Genomic DNA, 21,425 nt, shown 5'->3' on the forward strand with positions numbered 1-21,425 from the left:
CAGGGGCCCCTCTGGGGCCCCTCTGGGACCCCTCTGGGGCCCCTCTGGGGCCCCTCTGGGGCCCCTCTGGGACCCCTCTGGGGCCCCTCTGGGGCCCCTCGGGGGATTCTTTAGGGCCCCTTTGGGAATTCTTTGGGGCCCGTCCAGGGCCCCCTTGGGGGCCCTCTGAAGGGGCCCCCTTTGTACCCTTTTCAGGGGCCCCACTGGAGGCAGAAGGGCACTGGAAAAGGCTGCAGAGTGTACATGGGGGCCCCTGGGGCCCCCCTGCCCTATTAAGGGGCCCCCGTTTTCTTTTGCTGCTGCTAGCTGCTGCTGCTGCAGTTGCTGCAGCAACTGCAGCAGCAGCAGCTAGGATAGGGACCCCACACTGTGATTCTAAAGGCAGCAGCAGCAGCAGCAGCAGCAGCAGCAATGTGCAGCTAGCTGTAGCCAGTGTCAGCGAGATGCAGCTAGCTAGCTGCTGCTAGCTGCAGCTAGCTAGGAGCGACTGCAGCAGCTAGCTGCAGTGCAGCAGCTAGCTGCTTCAGTTCTCAGCTAGTTGAGGCTGAGTTCAGCTGGGTGCAGCCTGTTGCACCTGTCTGCAGCTAGCTGCAGCAGCTGCAGCCGCTAGCTGCAGCGGCTAGCTGCAGCAGCTAGCTGCAGCGGCTAGCTGCAGCAGCTAGCTGCAGTGGCTAGCTACAGCAGCTAGCTGCAGCGGCTAGCTGCAGCGGCTAGCTGCAGTGGCTAGCTGCAGCAGCTAGCTGCAGTGGCTAGCTGCAGCAGCTAGCTGTAGCAAGCTGGCCCCGGTGCCCGTGGCTAGCAGCGGCGAGCTGGCTCGGGGCCTTGGGCATGGAGGGGGAGGTGAATTAAAGCAAAATGGAATTAAATAGAGCAATTAGTTGGCGAAGGAGTTACAGAATTATTTTATTTTTTAATTAAATAAATAAAATTAATTAATTAATTAATTAATTAATTAATAAAGCAGCTTTAAGGCCGTTTGGCGCTCCAGTGCAAAGGCCTGCTGGGGCGCTGGCTCCGCTGGGGTGAGCGGCTGCGGCGGCTTTTTGGGAATTTGCGGGTTTTGAGTTTAAATGGATTAAATGATTAAAAACTGAACTGAAAATGAATTAAATATTTGAAAAACAATCAAAACGATGCATTAAAAGGGTCAAGTCTTCGGCGAAAAGCCGCAGCACTGGGACCGCGAGTGCTCGGGTGCATGCCATCGGGCGGCAATCCTCGACTGCCTTTCCTTTTTTTTGGATTCTTTAAGCATTTGTGCTTTCATTTTGTCAAAATATATATTTAATTTACCATTTGCCGTTCATAAATTGCCTTTTTCGCGTTTTTGGCGGTCTGGGCTTCGGGTGTATGTACACCTCGGGTGCCTCGCGGCGCCGCCGCCGGCGACTGCCCCGCACCAACACCCTTTCGCTTAAATTCTTCTTCACTTTAACACTTTCTTTATTTTTTTAACTCCAATTTGGCCTTTTCTGTTCCTTCCAAACCAAATATCTCCTAAATGTGCAGCTCCAGCAGCGCGGGGGCCCCCGGGGCCCCCGCTAGCCGCTCCCGTGCATGCAGCTCGCCCGCCCGGGGGGCCCCCCGGGGGCTTTGGGGGGCCCCGGGGCCCTCCCGGGTTGTCTCCCGGGTCTTGGGGGCCCTTGGGGGCCCCCTGTGCCGCTCCTGGGGCCCCGGGTGTTCGCCGCTGCTGCTGCTGCTGCCTTTGCTGCTGCTGCCGCTGCTGCTGGGGGCCCCTGCGGGCGTGTCCTCCTCTGAGGGGCCCCCCGCAGCAGCTCTGGACACTCTGTGGGGCCCCCCGGGGGGCCCCCCAGTATGTTATTGAGGACTGCAGCCCCAGCGACCTCGAAGACATCCGCCAGCTGCTGCTGCGAACCCCAGAGTACCCTGTTAAGTATGGGCCCTCTACTATGAGGGCTTTTAGCCGTGCGCGGCACTTTTTCGAGATGTGCGTGGTGGCGAAGGAGGCCCCTGCCAGCAGCAGCAGCAGCAGCAGCAGCAGCAGCAGCAGCAGCAGCAGCAGCAGCAGCAGCGGGGGGGTGGTGGGAGTTGTTGCAGCAGCAGAAATGAAAAGGGGATCTGCTGATGTGCTGATGGTCGCCGTCGACGCGCGCTTCCGAAGGATGGGACTCGGTGCGCCCGCTGTACAGACACCCCACGTGCATGCACGCGTGCATGCATGCATGCATGCATGCATGCATGCATGCATGCATGCATGCATGCATGCAGGCGTGCATGCATGCATGCAGAGTGTCTTTTGTGTTTCTTTTCTGGTGCTTCTGTTTGGGCTGTCTTTTTTCTTTTTCTTGTCTTTTCTTTTTAGTCGTTTTTGTCTCTTCTTTTTAATCCTTTTTCCTTTTATTTTAATCTTTTTTGGTTTTTGTTTTATATTTTTGGTTTTTTATTTTTAATTCTTTTGTCTGTTTTTTTTCTCTTTTTTGTCTTCTTTTTCCTTCTCCAGTGTCTGTACACCTCGGAGAAGTGTCTCCTTGCTTCCGTGTCTTCCTTGGCTGCGTTGCTGCTGCTGCTGCTGCAGTTGCTGCTGCTGCTGCTGCTGCTGCTGCTGCTGCAGTTGCTGCAGTTGCTGCTGCTGCTGCTGCTGCTGGCAGCTCATCTGCGCAGCTGAGCGCCTCCGCGGCGTCCGCAGCTGCCTTCACCGCCGCAGCGCCCGCTGCTGCTGCTGCTGCTGCTGCTGCTGCTGCTGCTGCTGCTGCTGCTGCTGCTGCAGCGCGTGTATGGGTGGTGCTGCTGCCGCTTCTGCTGCTGCTGCTGCTGCAGCACGTCGAATGCTGCAGATGGTGCTGGCGAAGGCCTCGAACATCTCCGAAAGACGGGCCGAAAGAGAAAAGGGTACAGGGGGGGCCCCCGGGGGCCCCGGGGGCCCCGGGGGCCCCGGGGGCCCCGGGGGCCCCCGTTTGGGGCCCCTGAATGATGCCATGCTGCATGTTTGGATTAGCCAAGTGGCTCCTTTGAATTTGTATTTGTCTCTAGGGTTTGGGCCTTCTTCTTTTTTGCCATTTTATTATTCTGAACAAAGTGTTTCTGCGGGTTTGGAAATGCATTTGCCGCTTCCTTACAAGACCATTGAGGACTCCTACAGGGAAAGCCTGGCGGTTCGCGGTGAGGGTTTAGGGTTTAGGGTTTAGGGTTTAGGGTTTGGGTTTGGAGTTTAGGGTTTGGGGTTTGGGGTTTGGGGTTTGGGGTTTGGGGTGGGGAGGGGCTGCAGGCACGGGGTTCGCGGCTGCGCTGTGGGCTAGCGACGGCTGGGCTAGGGTTTAGGGTTTAGGGTTTAGGGTTTAGGGTTTAGGGTTTAGGGTTTAGGGTTTGGCGGGTGACGCAGAGGCAAAACTGCAGCAGCTGCAAGAGGCCATTGCTGCGGCGATTTCCGCCGGAGCTGTTTCTGGTGGGGACTTTAATTCTCTCTTTTATTTCTTTTTATTTTATTTATTTTATTTATTTTATTTATTTATTTTATTTTATTATTTTGTCTCTTCTTTTATTCGTTTATTTTATTTATTTGTGTCTATTTAGTTAGTTCATTTATTTATTTGTTTTTTTCCCGCTTTTTTTACTTTATTTATTTTATTTTTTTTCATTTTATTTTCATTTTATGTATTTTATGTATTTTTTTAATTTTTTAAAATTTTTAGTAATATTTTTAAGCTCGTCTCTTTTTATTTAATTATCTTTTTTTTTAATTATCTCCTTTTATTTAATTGTCTCTTTTTCCTATTTTACTTTTCATTTTCTTCATTTTGTCTTTTTTTTAATTTTAAAAATTATTTATTTATCCCCTTTTATTTAATTGCCTCCCTTTATTTAATTGTCTCCTTTAATTTAATTGTCCGCGTTTCCATTATTTTTGATTTTCTTAATTTTGTCTCTTTTCATTTTTAATTCTCTTTTTTTAATTTCTTTTAATTTAATTGTCTCCTTCTTTAATTCTCTTTTATTTATTTTTCTTTTTTATTTCTTTTTCTCTTTTTTTCTCCGCCGTTGTTTGCAGAAGTGTCTCCTTTTGTGCCGACGAGTTTTTTGTCTTTGGAGGAAACAAAAAAAGAAACAAAAAAAGAAATTAATTTTTTCTTCAAATCAATTGGAGACACTTCTGCTGCTCCGGCCTTTTGGAGGTCTCCTTCTCCTCAGCTTTCCTTCGTCGGTAAATTCTTTTTTCTTTTCTTTTTTCTCTTTTTTCTTTTTCTTCTTTTTGTCTTTTTTGTCCCCTTTTGTCTCCTTTTTGATTCATTTTGCTCCTCTTTTTTTGTCTCTTTTTTGTCTCCTTTTTGTCTCTTTTCTGTGTCTCTTTTTGCCGCTCTTTTGCTCTTTTTTGTCTCTTTTTGTTTCTTTTTTGTCTCTTTTTGTCTTTTTGTTTTTTCCTTGTCTCCTTTTTTGTCTCTCTTCTTTTTGTCCGTTTATATCTTTTCTCGGTATTCCAACAGCTGCCTCTCTGTCTCCATCCCACTCATTTCGTTTTTCCCTTTTTTGAGGGTTTAGGGTTTAGGGTTTACGATGTTAGGGTTTAGGGTTTAGGGTTTAGGGTTTAGGGTTTTGTTTGCAGCGGTAGAGCCTTCAGGCGAAGTCACAGGCCTCATTTGGGTTAGTGAAAAACCCAAAAATGGAAAAGTGGAAAATATCGAAATGCGATTTAAAGAGTTGGGCGACGGCGTGAACTGTACGTACACCTCGCGACACCAAAATAAAAACAAAAAAGCAAACAAATAAATAAATAAATAAACAAATAATAAATAATAAATAATAAATAATAAAGTAATTAAATTTATTTATTATAAATGTAATTGTCCAATTACATTTGTTTAAAATATCGAAATGCGATTTAAAGAGCTGGATGACGGCGTGAACTGTACGTACACCTCAGCGCTTTTATTTAGGTGTCGCGACCCCCAAATAAAAACAAAAAAGCAAACAAATAAATAAATAAATAAATAATAAATAATAAAGTAATTTAATTCATCAATTCTAAATGTAATTGTCCAATTATGTTTGTTTAAAGTATCGAAATGCGATTTAGAGAGCTGGGCGACGGCGTGAACTGTACGTACACCTCAGCGCACACCCCCAGGTGTCGCGACACCAAAATAAAAACAAAAAAACAAAAAAGCAAATAAATAAATAAATAAATAAATAAATAAATAAATAATAAATAATAAAGTAATGTAATTTATTTATTATAAATGTAATTGTCCAATTATGTTTGTTTAAAATGAAAAAGAAATGCGTTGGGGCAGATCTTGACTTGTGCAAGTCCGAGTGTATATACACCCGGATATTTTTCCAGATTTGAAATTTTACGAAAATAAAAATTAAAATTTCATTTAAGGATAAATAAAGGAATGAAATTATCTGTTATTTCTAATTCATTTTTTATAATCCATTATTTATTTATTTATTTATTTATTTATTTATTATTTATTATTTATTTATTAGGCGCTGTCTGCAGCATCCCCGTTGCATGCATGCATGCATGCAGGGGCCTCTCTTTATTTTCTGGCTTTGTTTGTCTGAAGGCGAAATAGAAATCCATTTGAAGAAAAAAAGTCAAAAAAAGAATTTAAATCAAATACCTTGAAAGCAATTGCACAACAAATATTAGAAACAATAGTAATTAAATTCAACTTATAGTAATAATAATAGAATAATAATAATAAATAATAAGAATAATATAATAATAATAATAATAATAATAATAATAATAATAATAATAATAATTAGAAAACTTGCGAATAAATAAAACTGTTGAATGCGGATTTCGCGTTGCAGCAAGCGGAAATTGCCTTTGCCGCTGCTGCTGCTGCTGCAACTGCTTTGCTGCTGCTGCTGCTGCTGCTGCTGCTGCTGCTGCTGCTGCTGCTGCTGCAGACTTGGGTTTGTTCTGGCGTTTGCTGAGCGGGGCCTCTGAGCAGTCGAGTTTGTCTTTAGTTTCTTTTTCTTTCTTTTGCAATTCCATTTCCGATTTAATTTACACTTACAAACTCGGACTCCGCCCCACACACTTCTTTCGAATTCCCAAAAAGCCCCAAAACTCTCAAGTCCCTTTCAAGTACACTTCCGAGGCCCCTTTGCCTTGGGCCCCCAACGAGGAGCTCACCCTCACCCTCAAAAGCAGACTTCTCGGTCAGCCCCCAGCCCCAAAACGCATGCATGCATGCATGCATGCATGCATGCATGCATGCATGCGTGCATGCATGCGTGCATGCATGCGTTTGCAGGCTTTGCGTGCATGCATGTGTGTCTAGGTGCATGCATGCAGCCGTGCATGCGCTGTGGGGCTTTGCGTGCGGGTTCGTGTGTCTGCATGCATGCATGTGCCTTGGGTTTGCATGCATATGTGTGTGTCTGCATGCATGCATGCATGTTCGGGCTTTGCATGCATGCATGCATGCATGCATGCATGCATGCATGCATGCATGCATGCAGTCTTCATTTGTCTTTGTTTCTTTTTCCTTTCCAGACAGACAACTCGCCCATGAAGAAAAAAGACTCCAACTTCTCCGCAAACAGCTCACAGTGGCCCCCAGAGAGGACTTGGGGGCCCCTAGGGGGCCCCCCAGGACCCCCAGCACTGCCAGTTCCTTAGGGGACCCGGAGACCCCTGACTCCCTTGACTCTTTCGAGGCCCAGGGGCCCCCCCAGTCCCTGGGGGCCCCCGAGGCCCTGGGGGCCCCCGAGGCCTTGGGGCCCCCCCAGTCCCTGGGGGCCCCCGAGGCCCTGAGGGCCCCCGAGGCCCTGGGGGCCCCCGAGGCCCTGGGGGCCCCCGAGGCACTGGGGGCCCCCGAGGCCTTGGGAGCCCCCGAGGCCCCGGGGCCCCTGGAGGCCCTTGAGGCCCTGGGGGCCCCCGAGGCCCCTGAGGTCCCGAAAGTCCCAGGGGCCCCCGGGGCCCCCAAAGTTCCTGGGGCCCCCAAGGCCCCTGGGGCCCCCGGGGCCCCCACATTAGGAAGTTTGGAGTCCGCGGGGGCCCCCCCCCCGCTGCCAGCAGCGTGGGGGCCCCCCTCGTCTCAGGAGTACCCTGTTGCTGAGGTGGGGAGGGTTGAGGGGGGCCCCCCCGGGGCCCCCCTGCTCTTGGGGGGCCCCTCTGGGGCCCCCTCTTCGTGGGGGCCCCCCTCCGGGGGCCCCCCTCCGGGCACTGGGGGGCCCCCCGAGCTGGGGGCCCCCCGGGGGGCCCCTGGAGGCGCGCAAGAGGCGAGAAGTGGGGCGGGAGAAGTGGAAAAGGAAAAGGAAAAAGAAAGTCTGGAAGTGAAAGAAGTAAGAAGGGAAAAAGAGTTTGGGTTTGAAAAAGAAACAGAGGGAATAGCTTGGTACAGATCTGTAGCTGGCGTTGCATGCATGCTTTTGGGGCTTAGTTTGTTTATGTTGCTTTGCTTTCGCTGCTGCATGCGCCGCGGGCGTCTCCCCAGCAGCAGCAGCAGCAGCAGCAGCAGCAGCAGCAGCAGCGGCGGCGGCGCGGCGGCGGCGGTGGCAGCAGCAGCAGCAGCAGCAGCAGCAGCAGCAGCAGCAGCAGCGCGCATGCAGCCCCAAAACCCCGAAGCTGAACACAAACGCCCAGCCCCCCGCATGCAAGGATATGCGCAGATTTCGGATTTGCATGCAGTTGACTCGGAAGCCCCAAAAGAGGGGGAAAGAGATACTTGGTGGCAGCAGGAAGACGCAGACAGTTTCCCCGCAGCATGAAACTTCATTTTAATTAGTTTTAATCCAATTTAATCCAATTTAATCCATTTAATCCATTTAATCAATTTAATCAATTTAATCCAATTCTTTCCATTCAAGTTCTCGTTTCCCAGCCTCTTCGAGGGCTTTGCAAACTCTGCAAACAGGCCCCAGTCGCCCTGCAGTTCTGCTTGCATAGATGCTTTTAACCATGCATGCATGCATGCATGCATGCATGCATGCGTGCATGCATGCATGCATGCGTGCGTGGGTGCATGCATGCGCGTTTTATGTTTTCGGGGCTTTGGATGCATGCAGTGCGGTGCACAGGCGGCGCCGCATGCGGCAAGCCCGTGCATGCAAGCATGGTTACAGATTTGTGCATGCGCATGCATGCATGCATGCATGCGTGTTCTGCATGCATGCATTTGCGCATGCACGAATATCCTGCTTGCATGCGTGCATGCATGCATGCATATGAGTGCATCGTGGGTGCATGCATGCGCGTTTTATGTTTTCGGGGCTTTGGATGCATGCAGTGCGGTGCACAGGCGGCGCCGCATGCGGCAAGCCCGTGCATGCAAGCATGGTTACAGATTTGTGCATGCGCATGCATGCATGCATGCATGCGTGTTCTGCATGCATGCATTTGCGCATGCACGAATATCCTGCTTGCATGCGTGCATGCATGCATGCATATGAGTGCATGCATATGTTTAAAACTCGCGAACGCACGCATGCAAGCATGCATGCACAAGTATAGATTTGCTCATAAGTGCATGCAAGTGCATGATTATGAGCGCATGCATGCAAGCACGCATACATGCATGCATGCATGCACGCATGTATGCATGCATGCATGCACGCATGCATGCATGCATGCATGCACGCATGCATGCATGCACAAACCCCAAGTCAGCAGTTCCACCTTTTGTCTGTATCTTTTCTCCCGGTGCAAAGCACCAAAACTCGAACGGAGAAAAAACCCTCAAAAATAAAGCCCCAAGCCTCGGCCTGCATGCACTTGCATGCAAGTGCATGCGCATGCATGCAAGTGCATGCGCATGCATGCAAGTGCATGCGTTTATACAGAAGCTTCAATTGCTCCTTTTGATGCCTAACTCCTACTTTTGTGAAGTTTCGTTTATCGATTTGTCTTCAAACAAAAACCTGCATTTATATTTCACTATTTATCTATTTATTTATTTATTTATTTATTTTTTCATCTACTTCTTTATCTTTTTTCCCGTTTATTTTTTTTGGGAAGTTAGGATATATCTTACATATATGCCTATCCATTTATATTGTATATATATATATATATATATATGTGTGCATGCAATATAGTACATATATGATATATATATATATGTGCATATATATATACATGTATATACTTATTTATTTATTTATTTTCATTACAAATGTACAATTAATTTAGATTGTAAAATATATATACAATTTATATTTTTGGATGCCCCCATAAGACGCGCTGGGCGGTTGGCTGCAACCAAAGCCCCCCAAACCCTAAACCCTAAACCCTAAACCCTTGTTGAGGGTTTAAATGCATGCATGCATGCATGCAAAGCGCCACAAAAAAGAGAAAAAAAAGTAAAAGTGGACAAAAAGAAAATAAAAAGAGAAAAAAGGAACAAAAAAAGACAAAAAAAGAGACGAAAAGGGAAAATAAAAGAGAAAGAAAGAAATCGAAAAAGAGACAAAGGAGACAAAGAGAAGATCATAAAGAGACAAAAATCGATTAAAAAAGAGACAAAAAAAGATAAAAAGGAGACAAAAAAATATCAAAAAAGAGACAAAAAGATAGGACATAAAAAGCCAATAAAAGAGACAAAAGAAGATAAAAAGAGAAAACGGAATATCGACAAAATTCAATCTTGTGCATTTCCAAATCTATAAATATAAATATAACTATGGATAGAAGTGAAAGATAAATATAAATATAATTGTAAATAAAATATTAATATAAATAAAAAATATAAATGCAAATGAAAATAAAAAAGTGTATATCATGTAAAGCAAATGTTTATAAATACATTTGCTGTATTTGCAATATCCTGAAAACATAATTCACAAAAAGTTGAATAAAATAAAAATTAATATTTTATAATTATTTATAAAAGCAAAGTTGAGTTTGTTTGCAAGTCCTTTAATAAATGCCTCAAAAACGTCTCGAGATCTTTTGTCTCCGGACAAAGGAGACAGAAGGAGACGAAGGAAAAAGAAAAAAAAAGAAAAAGAGAAATAAAAGGAAATAAAAGGAAATAAAAGGAAATAAATGGAAATAAAAAGAAATAAAGATATAAAAGAGACAACAAGAGACAATTATATTTCCAAAAAGTGCGGATTTGCGCGAATTCGCGCCAAAGAAATAAACCCGCCTGTCCATACACTCGAAGATGCATGCGCATACACCCCGGGGTGTACGTACACCTGCCGCAAGAGCCCCGACGAAAGTGGAGTTCTAGTGAGTCATTTTTTCCGCCAAAAGGCGCAAATTAAAAGCAATTTGTGCAAATTTAATTCTTTTTTTCTTTTTAAAGTTCTCCAATTTGCAAAAGGTCTTATTCCGAAAGATTTCCCTCCGGCGAAGTCCCGCCTGTGGCGCCCTCGGCCTGCATGCAGCAGCAGGAGCCAAAAAGAAGCCCCACGGCTCGAAAAAAGGGGATTAGGGGTTTTATTTGCATTAAATATAAAATAGAAATAGAAATAATGGCAAATAAACTCAAAAAAGAAAAAAATCCACTCCCAAAAGCCCCGAAACGCATGCAAACACCCCACACTTCAGCTGTCTGTACACCTCACCGCCGCCTCCTCGTAGCGCTGCGCCGTAAAGGCCGCGTACTCGCTGTGTGCGTACACCTCAAAAGGGCTGCAGCAAAAAAAAGAAATTAAAAATAAATTAAAAAATAAATTAAATCATTTAAAAGAAATAAATAAATTTGGAAATAAATAATCCAATGGAGACAAATAAGTGACCCAAAGAAGATTAAAAAGGGGCCAAAAGATTTTAAAGAAGAGACAAAAAGAAATAAATAAATGGCCTAAATGAAACAAATGAGTTTAAAAATAAAAAATTTAAGAGATAAACAAAAGGCCCAAAAGGGAATTAAAAAGGGCCCAAAAGAGATTCAAAAAGAGACAAAAAGAGAAAAATAAAATGACAAATAAGAAACCCAAATGAGCCAAATAAAGAGCCAAAAATAGCAAAATAATAAAGAGCTTAAAAGGGACAAATAAAGGACAAATAAAAGGGATAAATGGAGGCAAAAAAAGTGCCAAAAGAGCCAAATAAAGGGCTAAAAGGGGGCAAATAAAAGGCCAAAAGTGGCGAAATAAAGAACTTAAAAGGGACAAATAAAGGAACAAAAGAAGGCCAGCAAAAGGGACAAATGAGAGCAAATTAAAGAGTCAAAAAAGGCAAACAAAAGGGCCAAAAAAAGCCGAATAAAGAAACTAAAAAAGCAAAATAGAGTGCCGAATAAAGGCAAATAAAAGGAACAAAAGAAACAAATAAAGTGCCAAATAAAGGCCAATAAAAGGACCAAATGAAAAGAAATAAAAGGACCAAAAAAGAGTCAAATAAAGTGCCGAGTAAAGGCAAATAAAAAGGATAAAGGAGTCAAAGAAAGTGCCAAATTGGGGGAAATGAGAAAAAAAGAGTTAAATAAAAAGCTAAAAGTAGACAAATAAATGAACCAAAAAGAGGCAAATAAAAGGGCTAAAAGGGCCAAACAAACTGCCAAAGAAAGGCCAAAAAAGAAAAATAAAAAAGTCAAACAAAGCGCCAAAAGGGGGCAAATAAAAGCACTAGAGGAGTCAAATAAAAGGCCAAAAAGGGCCAAATAAAGTGCCAAAAGGAGGCAAATAAAAGGACAAATAAAAGCAGTAAAAGAGCCAAGGAAATGCAAATGCAGTGGATTAAAAAGTCAAATAAAGTGTCAAATGGAGGCAAGTAAAAGGGCCGAAAAAAGGCAAATAAAAGAGCTAAAAAGAGTCGAATAAAGCGCCAAATGGAGGCAGATAAGGGGCAACTAAAAGCCCTAAAAGCGGCAAACAAAGTGCCAAAAAGAGACGAATAAAAGGCCAAAAAGAGGCGAACAAAAAGACCAGAAGAGTCCTCCACTAACGGGTCCAAAAAAGGAAAAAAAAAGAAAAAAAAAAGAAAAAAAAAAGAAAAATCGGACGTGAATCCGGCGAAAAGGGCCCTCTCGAGGGCCGGGGGCTCCGCGAGAGTGTGCAGGGCCTCGCCGTCTTCAAAGGCCTTCAACACGTGGGCCTTGAGGAGACAGTTCAGCAGCACTGCAGCAGCAGCAGGAGACTGCAGCAAATCCGAAACTCCAATTCCTGCTGCTGCTGCTGCTGTCGGCAGCCCCAGCGCGTCGCTGCTGCACACACACGCGCCGCGCGCCGCCGCACACGCAGCAGTGCAGCAGCAGCAGCAGCAGCAGCAATAGCAGCAGCAGCAGCAATAGCAGCAGCAATAGCAGCAGCAGCAATAGCAGCAGCAGCAACAGCGGCAGAAATAGCAGCAGCGTAAGCAGCAGCAGCACAAGCACAAGCAGCAGAAATATCAGCAGCACAAGTAGCAGCAGTAGCAGCAGCAGCAGCAGCAGCAGCAACAGCAGCACGCGCTGCGGCGACAGCAGGAGCAGCAGCAGCAGCAAGAGCAGCAAAGCAGCAGCAGCATGCGCGGCTGCATGCACGCATGCATGCAAGTTGGGGTGTACGTACAGCTGGCAGATGAACTCCTTGTAACTTTGGGCCCTTCCGTCTCGGGCCCGAAGCCGCTCGGCTTGAGACTCGAAAGCAGCTTCAAGTTCGTGATCTCTGCAGCAAAAAAGCCCCAAAAGCTGCATGCATGCATGCAGCTTTTTTGGGGCTTTTTTTGCATGCATGCATGCGTTTTGGGCTGCATGCGCGGCTTCCGCTGCATGCAGCTGCAGGCGGGCTGCGGTGTATGTACACCTCAGCAGCCCGTCGCCGTCCAAGTCAAAGACGTCAAACCAAAAGCGCAGAGCCTTCGGAAGCGTCACTTCGTGGTAGGCCAAAACAAACCCTGAAAAGCCCCAAACGCATGCATGCATGCATGCATGCATGCATGCATGCATGCGTGCGTGCATGCATGCATGCATGCATGCATGCGTGTGCGCATGCTTGCATGCAGGCGGCCTCGCGAGCAGCAGAGCCTGCCCCGCGAGCACGCAAGTCCGCGTGCACGCAAGTCCGCATGCATGCACGCATGCATGCATGCATGCGTTGGGGCTGCATGCACGCATGCATGCATACATGCATGCATGCGTGCATGCATGCATGCGTGCATGCGTACAGATCCAGTCGTCGAAGTTGATGTGGTGGGGCTTTTGGCAAGTGAAAGAATGCGCAGCTTGGGAGAAAAGTCTGGCCTCCACTAAGGCACTAATGCTGTGGCCTTGATATCTAAAAAATAAAAAAAAAAGATTTTTGTCTTTTTGCAAAGTTATTTAACAAATAAAAGAATTAAATTAATTAAAAGGAATTAAAAGGATTGAAGGAGGAAAAAAAGGGAAAAAAGGAGAAAAAGAAACAAAAAAGATTTTAAAATTTTTTAAATATTAAAAATATAAAAAAATAAAAAAGATAAATGGGGGAAAGAAAGGCTAAAGAATAAAAAGAGAAAAAAGAAATAAACAAAAAGTCTAAAGGGATTAAAAGGAGAAATAAAAAAAACAAAAAAAGAAAATTAAAAAATTAAAAAAATAGAAGAAAGAAAAACAAAAAGGAGACAAAAGTGCAGCGAGACAAATTCCCGTAGGCTGGCGGGTCAAGGCAAGCTAGCACCTAGGGTTTAGGGTTTAGGGTTTGAATTAGCGTTTAGGGTTTAGGGTTTAGGGTTTGAACTCGCGTTTAGGGTTTAGGGTTTAGGGTTTAGAGTTTGAACTAGGGTTTTACGGAGATCCCTCCCAGTCCTACGCCGAAACCCTCGCTGCGGCGTAGGCCAGGCTCCGCTAGGGTTTAGGGTTTAGGGTTTAGGGTTTAGGGTTTACTTGCAGAGGTCGCTGCGATGCAAAAGAAAGTCATCATCTTCATCTAATTCGTGGAAAGTACAGTACAAAACGTAAAAATGGTCATAGCTGCGCACCACGCAGACACCCCTAAACCCTAAACCCTAAACCCTAAACCCTAAACCCTAAACCCTAAACCCTAAACCCTACACCCTCGACTCCTAAACCCTGAATTGCCAGCCTTGAATTCTAAACGTCAAACGTCGGGGAGCAAGTTCGGCAGACATGAGTTAAGCACAGACCTGCAACCGTAAACCCTAAACCCTAAACCCTAAACCCTAAACCCTAAACCCTAAACCCTTGATCCTGACCTGAAAAATTTGCGCACTGCGCTAAGCTCGGTCGAGGGGTTGAGGCTGCACCAGATGTGCACTAGAGAGCTCCTTCTTAGGTCCTGAACGCAAACCCTAAACCCTAAACCCTAAACCCTAAACCCTAACCCGTAGCTTCATTTCTTGTTGCCTGAAGCCCCAGGTCGTGAGCTGCTTCACCTTTGTCCGTCAGCTTCAAGCGCCAAAATCCAGCCCTAAACCCTAAACCCTAAACCCTAATTCTCACTCTCATAGCGCCAAAATCCAGCCCTAAACCCTAAACCCTAAACCCTAAACCCTAAACCCTAATTCTCACACTCATAGAGAGGCATCCCTTCGAGTCTTCATCAACGTAGAACATAATCCGCGCAATGACTGAGTCAACTGCTCCGCAAAGCAGCACACCCTAAACCCTAAACCCTAAACTCTAAATCCTAAACCCTAAACCCTAAACCCCAGTCCCCAAACCCTAAACCCTAAAGCCTCACCCCTAAACCCTACACCCTAAAAAGCTAAAACCTGCGCTGCTGCGCCATAAGCCTTTGTGAAGGAAGCAGCTGCAAGCCCCAAACCCTAAACCCTAAACCCTAAACCCTAAACCCTAAACCCTCAGAAGTAGGTTTCACCATATTTCTCCAAGTACTCTTCGGACTGCGGGTCCAAAAGAAAGGCCATGTCCGGCGCACAGTGCGCCACTTCTGCGGCGCAAGCCCTAAACCCTAAACCCTAAACCCTAAACCCTAAACCCTAAACCCTAAACCCTAAACCCTAAACCCTAGAATCCAGGCAAACCAAACTGCTCACCGAGTACCCAAGGTCTCAGGTCTTCTGGATAAATATAGGGGCCCCTAGTAGCGAGGGCCCCCATGAAGTTTATAAGACTTCCCCTGTTTATTACAGGGGCCCCCAGGGGCCCCCCGGGGGCCCCGGGGCCCCCCTTGGGGCCCCCCTCGGGGGCCCCCTCGGGGCCCCCGGGGGCCCCCGGGGGCCCCAACTGGGCCTCCAAGAGGGGGCCCCCGTAAGTTGGCAAAGGGGGCTGAGGAAAAGTTTCTGAAAATGAAGGATCTTTGGATTTAAGAACAAAACGTCCTTGCCAATAACTGAAAAAAGAAATGCAAAAAAGAAAAAGATAAAAGAATACAAATAGAAGGCAAGGGCCCACAAACAGAGACCCGCAAGAAGGCAAAAGACACAAAAAAGAGGCAGCAGCAGCAGCAGCTGCTGCTGCTGCTGCAGCAGAAGCAGCAGCAGCAGCAGCTAGAGGAGCAGCAGCACCTGCAGCTGCTGCTGCAGCAAAAGCAGCGGCAGCTGCTCATGCTGCTGTAGCGGCAGCAGCAGGAGCAGCAGCTCGGGAAAATAAAATAAATGAATTAAAAAAAGAAAATAAAACTTGCCTCTTGAGCTGCTGAGCTGTCACTACACCTGAACCCTCGCTGTCTAAAGTTCGAAAAAGGGGACCTGCGGAGACACCCGAAAAAAAACAATTTCGAATTTTTTAATTTAAAAATAAAATCTCAAAAATAAAAACCTTTTTAATCCATTCATTAACATCAAGGGCCCTCAGGGGCCCCCAAAGACCCTTTGGGGGCCCCTTTAGGGCCCTAAGGGGGCCCCTCAGTGGACCCCTTTAGGGCCTTTAGGGGGCCCCTCGGGGGGCCCCTCAAGGGGCCCTTTTAGGGGCCCCTAGGGCCCCCTGTGGGAGCCCCTGTGGGGGCCCCTGTGGGGCCCCTGTGGGGCGCCTGTGGGGGCCCCTGTAGGGCCCCTGTGGGGCCCCTATGGGGGCCCCTGTAGGGCCCCTGTGGGGCCCCTGTGGGGCCCCTGTGGGGCCCCTGTGGGGCCCCTGTGGGGCCCCTGTGGGGGCCCCTGGGGGGCCCCCTTGTATGGATTTTGTTATTTGCTGACCTGCCAAGAAGGGCCCCAAGCCCAAGAGGGGCCCCACAACTTTGTCTCTAAAAGTGTTTAAATCCATTCCTTTTTCTGTACCCTTAAAAGAAAGATTAATTATGTTTTCAGTCTCGGAGTCCATTTGGGCCGGGGCCACCAAACTCCGCTCAGACCTGAAAACCCTAAACCCTAAACCCTAAACCCTAAACCCTAAACCCTAAACCCTAAACCCTAGCCCTGAACTTCAGGTCCTTTTTTCCGCAGCATTTGCTTGACTCTTGAGACGAAACCACGGAATACTGGCCCGAAGCCAAGCCATCTACTCTAAATGCTAAACCCTAAACCCTAAACCCTAAACCCTAAACCCTAAACCCTTAATGCCTCCGCAGCTCACCGGGCACGCCGGACAGCAGCAAGAACAGCCGCAACGCCATCTTGGGTCTTCTTTGGGGTCCCTGTGGGGGCCCCTGTGGGGGCCCCCGGGGGCCTCTCTGTGGGGGCCCCCGTGGGGGCCCCCGTGGGGGCCCCCCTGGGGGGCCCCCTCCCCTTTATTTCTTGCTCGGGGATCTGTGGTCTGGTCTCCTTTGAACCCAGCAGGGGGCCCCTCCCCTGTTGCTGTTCTTGAGTACCCAAAAGCAGCAGAGGGGCCCCCCTTTCCAGGGGTAAAGGCTGCAGATGGGGGCCCCCCGGGGGGCCCCCAGTGCCCTCGGGGGCCCCCAGAGGGGCCTCCTCGGGGGCCCCCACGGGGGTCACAAAGCCGTTTTGGGGCTCTTTTGACTCTGAAGAAACAAAAGAGCCGGGGGGCCCCTCTTTGGGGGCCCAGGGGCCCCCGGGGCCCCTGGCGCTGCTGGGCAGCCACACTTCAGGGGCCCCTGTCTCTGGGGGGCCCCTGGGGGGCCCCCCACAGACAGGGGCCCCCCGATAAGCTGTTCCTTGGGGGGCCCCTGTCTCTGGGGGGCCCTCCGGGGGCCCCCCAGAGCCCATGCGGCTGGGGGGCCCCTCGAGAGCCCCCAAGGAGGCACTGCCAGCAGCCCGGGGGCCCCTCTGCAGCCCCGGGGGGCCCCCCTTGGGCCCCGGGGGCCCCCCTGAGCTGCAGAGGGGGGGCCCCGCCACGCGGCTCCAGTGGCGAATTTCATTTTTTAGGGCCTGCAGCAGCAAAAGTAGACCAACAAAACCCACCAGAGGGTCCACGGGGGCCCCCGGGGGGCCCCCGGGGGGCCCCCGGGGGGCCCCGGGGGGCCCCGGGGGGCCCCCCAGCAGCCCCTTTTTTGGGGCCCCAAGGGGCCCCTTTTGGGTCTCTTCTGCATGCAGGGCAGCTGTCTGTACACCCGAAGTTGCACTTTAAGGGATTTCAAGGCACTGGGGGCCCCCTGGGGTCACTTGGGGGCCCCTGGGGGCCCCTGGGGGCCCCCAAAAGACCCCTAAAAGACCCTCAAAGAGATCTTCAGGGGGCCCCCAGGGGCCCCCAAAAGACCCTTGAAAGACCTTTAAAGGGACATCCAGGGGGCCCCCAGAGACCTCCAAGGACCGCCCGGGGGCCCCCGAGGGCCCCCAAGGGGCCCCTTAGGGGCCCCTTAGGGGCCCCCCAGAGGCCCCCAAAGCCATTTAGGGGGCCCCCAAAGGGCCCCTGGGGCCCTTTAGGGGCCCCTGGGGGCCCCAGAAAAGGGTAAAGGGGCCCTACCTGAGAAAGGCCTCGTGGGTCATGTTGGTGCTGCTGCAGCAGCAGCACAAGTTGCTGCACTGATGCATGCGTGAGAAACTGGGGCATGATCTCATCAGCCAGCAGCTGCAGCAGCATGTCCCTGCTGCTGCTGCTGCTGCTGCTGCTGCTGCTGCTGCTGCAGATACGTGCTGGGGGCCCCTCCGAGGGGTTGGGGGGCCCCTGGGGCCCCGGGGGCCCCTCCAGTCCATTAGGGTCTTGCCCAGGGTGGTGGTGGAGCTGGTTGAGCAGCAGCAAAATGGTCCCGCTGTCGAGGCTGCAGCAGCAGCAGCAGCAGCAGCAGCAGCAGCAGCAGCAGAACCAGCCCCATCGCAGCAAACTCTTAATTCTGCAAAACAGCAGGTTGGGGGCCCCTCAGGGGCCCTTGGGGGGCCCCCACCAGTACCCTGCAGCCGTGAGGGGCCCCCACTAGCTAGGGGCCCCTAGGGGCCCCCTTGAAGTACCCAAAACCCAACTTCTCCTCCTGGGGGCCCCCAATAAACCCTCAGTGGCATTTAAAAGTCTCTAAGGGGCCCCCGATAGCCTTTGAGGCCTCCAGGAGGTCTTTTGGGGCCCCCTTGGGGCCCCTTGGGGCCCCCTTGGGGGCCCCCCTTGGGGGCCCCCTTGGGGCCCCCCGCCAGGGCCTCAGAGGGCCCCAAGAGCCAATGTGGGGCCCCCAAAACCAACTAGGGGGCCCCCAAGCTGGCCTAAACTGAGGGGGGCCCCCTGGGGCAGGGTTTGCATGCGCACCTGGCAGGGTCAAGTCTGGGGCTGCTGCTGAGGCCCGAAAGGTTCAAAAGGGGCCAAAAGGGGACAGAAGAGGGGCCCCAAGAGGGGGCCCCCGGGGGGCCCCCCGCTCCTGGCTGCGAGGCCGTTGGGGCCATCCCACTGCCACCCAGGGGGGGCCCCCATGCACCGCATGGGGCCTCGGGGGCCCCCCTGCAGCGGCTGCTGCTGCTGCTGCTGCTGCTGCTGCTGCTGCAGCACAGCCACAGCACACAGAGGCTAGCCCAGAAAGGGGGAGAGTGGAGGGGGAGGGGGGAGGGTACAGCGGGGGCCCTAGGGGCCCCGGGGCCCCTGCAGGGTTTGGCTGGGGGTGTCAGCGGGGCCCGTGGCCCTTTAAAAGAGGCCCCTTAGTCTCTCAGTGCATTTAAATGACTAATGGCAAATAAAAAATGAAAAATGGAGAAAAATGATCCCAAAATTGTAGTGAAACGGACCCCGGCTGGTGGGCCCCCGGATGGCGGTGGCGCCGGGGTGTACGTACACCTGAGCTCGCGCAATAGAAAACACGAAATTTAACTTATTTCCGGATAAATGCATGCAGAAATATATATTTATTTGTTGGTTTTTAAGTCTATAGTTTAGTTTTTGCATGCAGACAAGCAGATAGGCTCGACAGGGCTTCGGGGGGCCCTGCGGAGGTGTTTGTGGCGGACCCGCGGCGCCTTCTTTCCTTTTATCTATTTCCCAACTTCTTTGAACAAATTTTATTCTTTTAAAGTCTTTTATTATTTCATTTCAGTCTTTTAAAGCCCGGCGTAGGCGCTGCAGCTGTCCGTACACCCGAGCTGCCCAGACACCCCAGCTGCCTATACACCCCAGCTGCACAGACACCCGCGCGCCCGGCTGTACGTACACTCCAATACCCTCGAAGGGGCCCCTCTGCGCCCCAGGGGCCCCCCAGGGGGCCCCCCGCAGCTTTAGTGGCAGGCCAGGGGGCCCCCCGGGGCCCTCAAGAGGGGTCTGGGGGCCCCTGCCTGTACACCTGAAGTGTGGGGCCCCCGGCAGCGATAGACGGGAAGCAAAGGGCCCCAGCCTGAATGACTTTGGGGGTTTTATTCTTTTGATTGAATTTAAATGCATTTCTTTCTTTTGTAATCCATTATTATAATATCCAATTAGTCAGTTTAAATGCATTTCATTCACTCTTTTGTAATCCATTGGGGGCCCCCCTCAGGACCCTAGTGGGGGCCCCCTTCTCAGTACCCTAAAGGGGGCCCCCTGGTTTGTGTTTGCCTGTGGTGGTTTGTCTCTTTGCTGCTTTTGCTGCCCGGGAATGCTCAGAGCTTGGGGTTTAGGGTTTTATTGTTCTAGGGTTTAGGGTTTAGGGTTTGTGCGGAGAGTTGGGGGTAATGTGTCCGGCTGGGGTCCTAGGGTTTACGCCTTCGTCCTAGGGTTTAGGGTTTGAGTGTAGGCCACAGAATTAGGGTTTAGGGTTTGCTGCACGAGGGCTTCTAGCGAACACTTCTAGGGTTTAGGGTTTAGGGTTTTTGCTCTCTGCAGCTCACAACGGAGGAAAGGCACAGCTTAAGAAAAAGGGAAATGAGGCCCCTCAAGCCCTTAGCCCTGTAGTGGGGGCCCCCCAGGGGGTCCCCCAGGGGGCCCCCCAGGGGGCCCCCCTGGGGGCCCCCAAGGGGGCCCCAGGGGCCCCCAGAGAAGGGCCCCCGTATGTATACAAGAAGCTCTTCAATCAGTTTGGGATTTATCCATATTTATTCATTGTTTGTCTTACATTTAATATCTTTTATTGCTGGAAATTCATTTAGTGACCTGCCTGGCTAGCTGGCTAGCTCTCCAGCAAGCTAGCCAGGTAGCTGGGCTATGTAGCTAGCCAGCTAGCTAGCCAGCTATCTAGCTATGTGGCTAGCTAGCTCGCTCGCTAGCTAGCTGGCTGGCTGGCCATTTACCTGGCTGGCTAGCTCTCCAGCCAGATTCGGCTGGGCAGCTAGCCAGCTACCCACATGGCCAGCCGGCTACCTAGCTAGCTAGCTAGCTAGCCAGCTAGCTATCTCGCTAGCTAGCAAGCTGGCTAGCTAGCTAGCCGGACGGGCACCTCCCCTGGTACTTGGCCAGCTAGCCACTCGCTAGCGAGCTGGCTAGCCAGCTTGGTAGCCAGCTGGCTAGCCAGCTAGCTAGCCAGCTAGCCAGCTAGCTAGCCAGCTAGCTGTGGCTCAAAGGCCTCACTTGGCTGTTCGTCTTTTCTTCTTGTGGCTGCGCTTGGCCGCCCATGCGGGTTTCCAGTTGGGCTTGGAGCTGCTGCGTTCTGCTGCATTTGTTTCTTTATTTCTTTTTGAATTCGAAAATTCTTTTTCTTTTATTTCTTCTGTCTCCGTCTCCTCGCTCTCCGAGTCCGTTGCTGCACTGCTGAGCTCCGCGCCTTCTGAAGGCCCTTCTGCAGCAGCAGAAAAAATTAAAAAATTCGAAAAAGTCCTCATTTGGGGTGTACGTACACCTGGTGGCTGCATGCATTTCCGCCACCAGCTGGCCCCGAAATTCGGCTTTTTGAATCTTTTTTAATTATTTATTTTTATTATTTATAAATAAAAACAGATTTGTGCAAACAGCTGCAGAAATATACACTTGGAAGGCAGAAAGACGCGCATGCGCCATAACAACAAAAGCAGGAGCTGCTGCATGCATGCAAGTGCATGCAAGTGCATGCAAGTGCATGCAAATGCATGCATGCAAGTGCATGCAAGTGCATGCAAATGCATGCATGCAGCCTAAAATGTATCTTTTTTTGGGCACTTTCACATGCAAACATATTATTAAAGGCCGCTCCGGAGCAAAGGCAAAGAAAACCCACTTTCTAAAAGTCTTTCATATGTCTCTTCTGTAATTTTCCCTCGCCGAAGTTTGCGGGCCATTCGCTCTGCATGCAAAGCCCCAAAATGTCTTCATTTATTTTAATAAAACCGAATAAATTTAATATGCATGCAACTCGTTTATCCACTCGCCGTTGCTTTCAATCCTTTACATTCGCGTCTACTCGTTTTTCCTTGCATGCTTGCATGCATGCAT

The 21,425-nt window shown here is 49.7% G+C and overlaps 3 protein-coding genes across 3 annotated transcripts in view; 1 reads left to right on the forward strand and 2 right to left on the reverse strand.

Annotated features, from left to right (window-relative positions):
• Positions 1-1,541: 1,541 nt before the first annotated feature.
• Positions 1,542-2,945, reverse strand: ENH_00045370 (hypothetical protein; the record flags this gene model as incomplete). Its single annotated transcript, XM_013585492.1, has 2 exons — positions 1,542-2,142; positions 2,473-2,945. 2 exons carry the CDS (start codon positions 2,943-2,945, stop codon positions 1,542-1,544), a joined length of 1,074 nt encoding a protein of 357 aa, XP_013440946.1.
• A 111-nt stretch (positions 2,946-3,056) lies between these two features.
• ENH_00045380 (acetyltransferase domain-containing protein, putative) lies at positions 3,057-7,686 on the forward strand (the record flags this gene model as incomplete). Its single annotated transcript, XM_013585493.1, has 5 exons — positions 3,057-3,120; positions 3,341-3,403; positions 4,559-4,672; positions 5,878-6,132; positions 6,470-7,686. 5 exons carry the CDS (start codon positions 3,057-3,059, stop codon positions 7,684-7,686), a joined length of 1,713 nt encoding a protein of 570 aa, XP_013440947.1.
• Positions 7,687-20,684: 12,998 nt separating this feature from the next.
• Positions 20,685-21,425, reverse strand: part of ENH_00045390 (RNA helicase, putative) — a gene marked incomplete at both ends in the record, with an annotated part of 3,093 nt that continues 2,352 nt past the window's right edge. Inside the window, one exon of the mRNA XM_013585494.1 lies at positions 20,685-20,796. Coding sequence (XP_013440948.1) covers positions 20,685-20,796 — 112 coding nt within the window. The remainder of the gene's footprint in view (positions 20,797-21,425) is intronic.

Source organism: Eimeria necatrix, genomic scaffold, assembly GCF_000499385.1.
Source record: "Eimeria necatrix Houghton genomic scaffold, Enh_scaff341, whole genome shotgun sequence".
NCBI classification, from domain to species: Eukaryota; Apicomplexa; class Conoidasida; order Eucoccidiorida; family Eimeriidae; genus Eimeria; species Eimeria necatrix.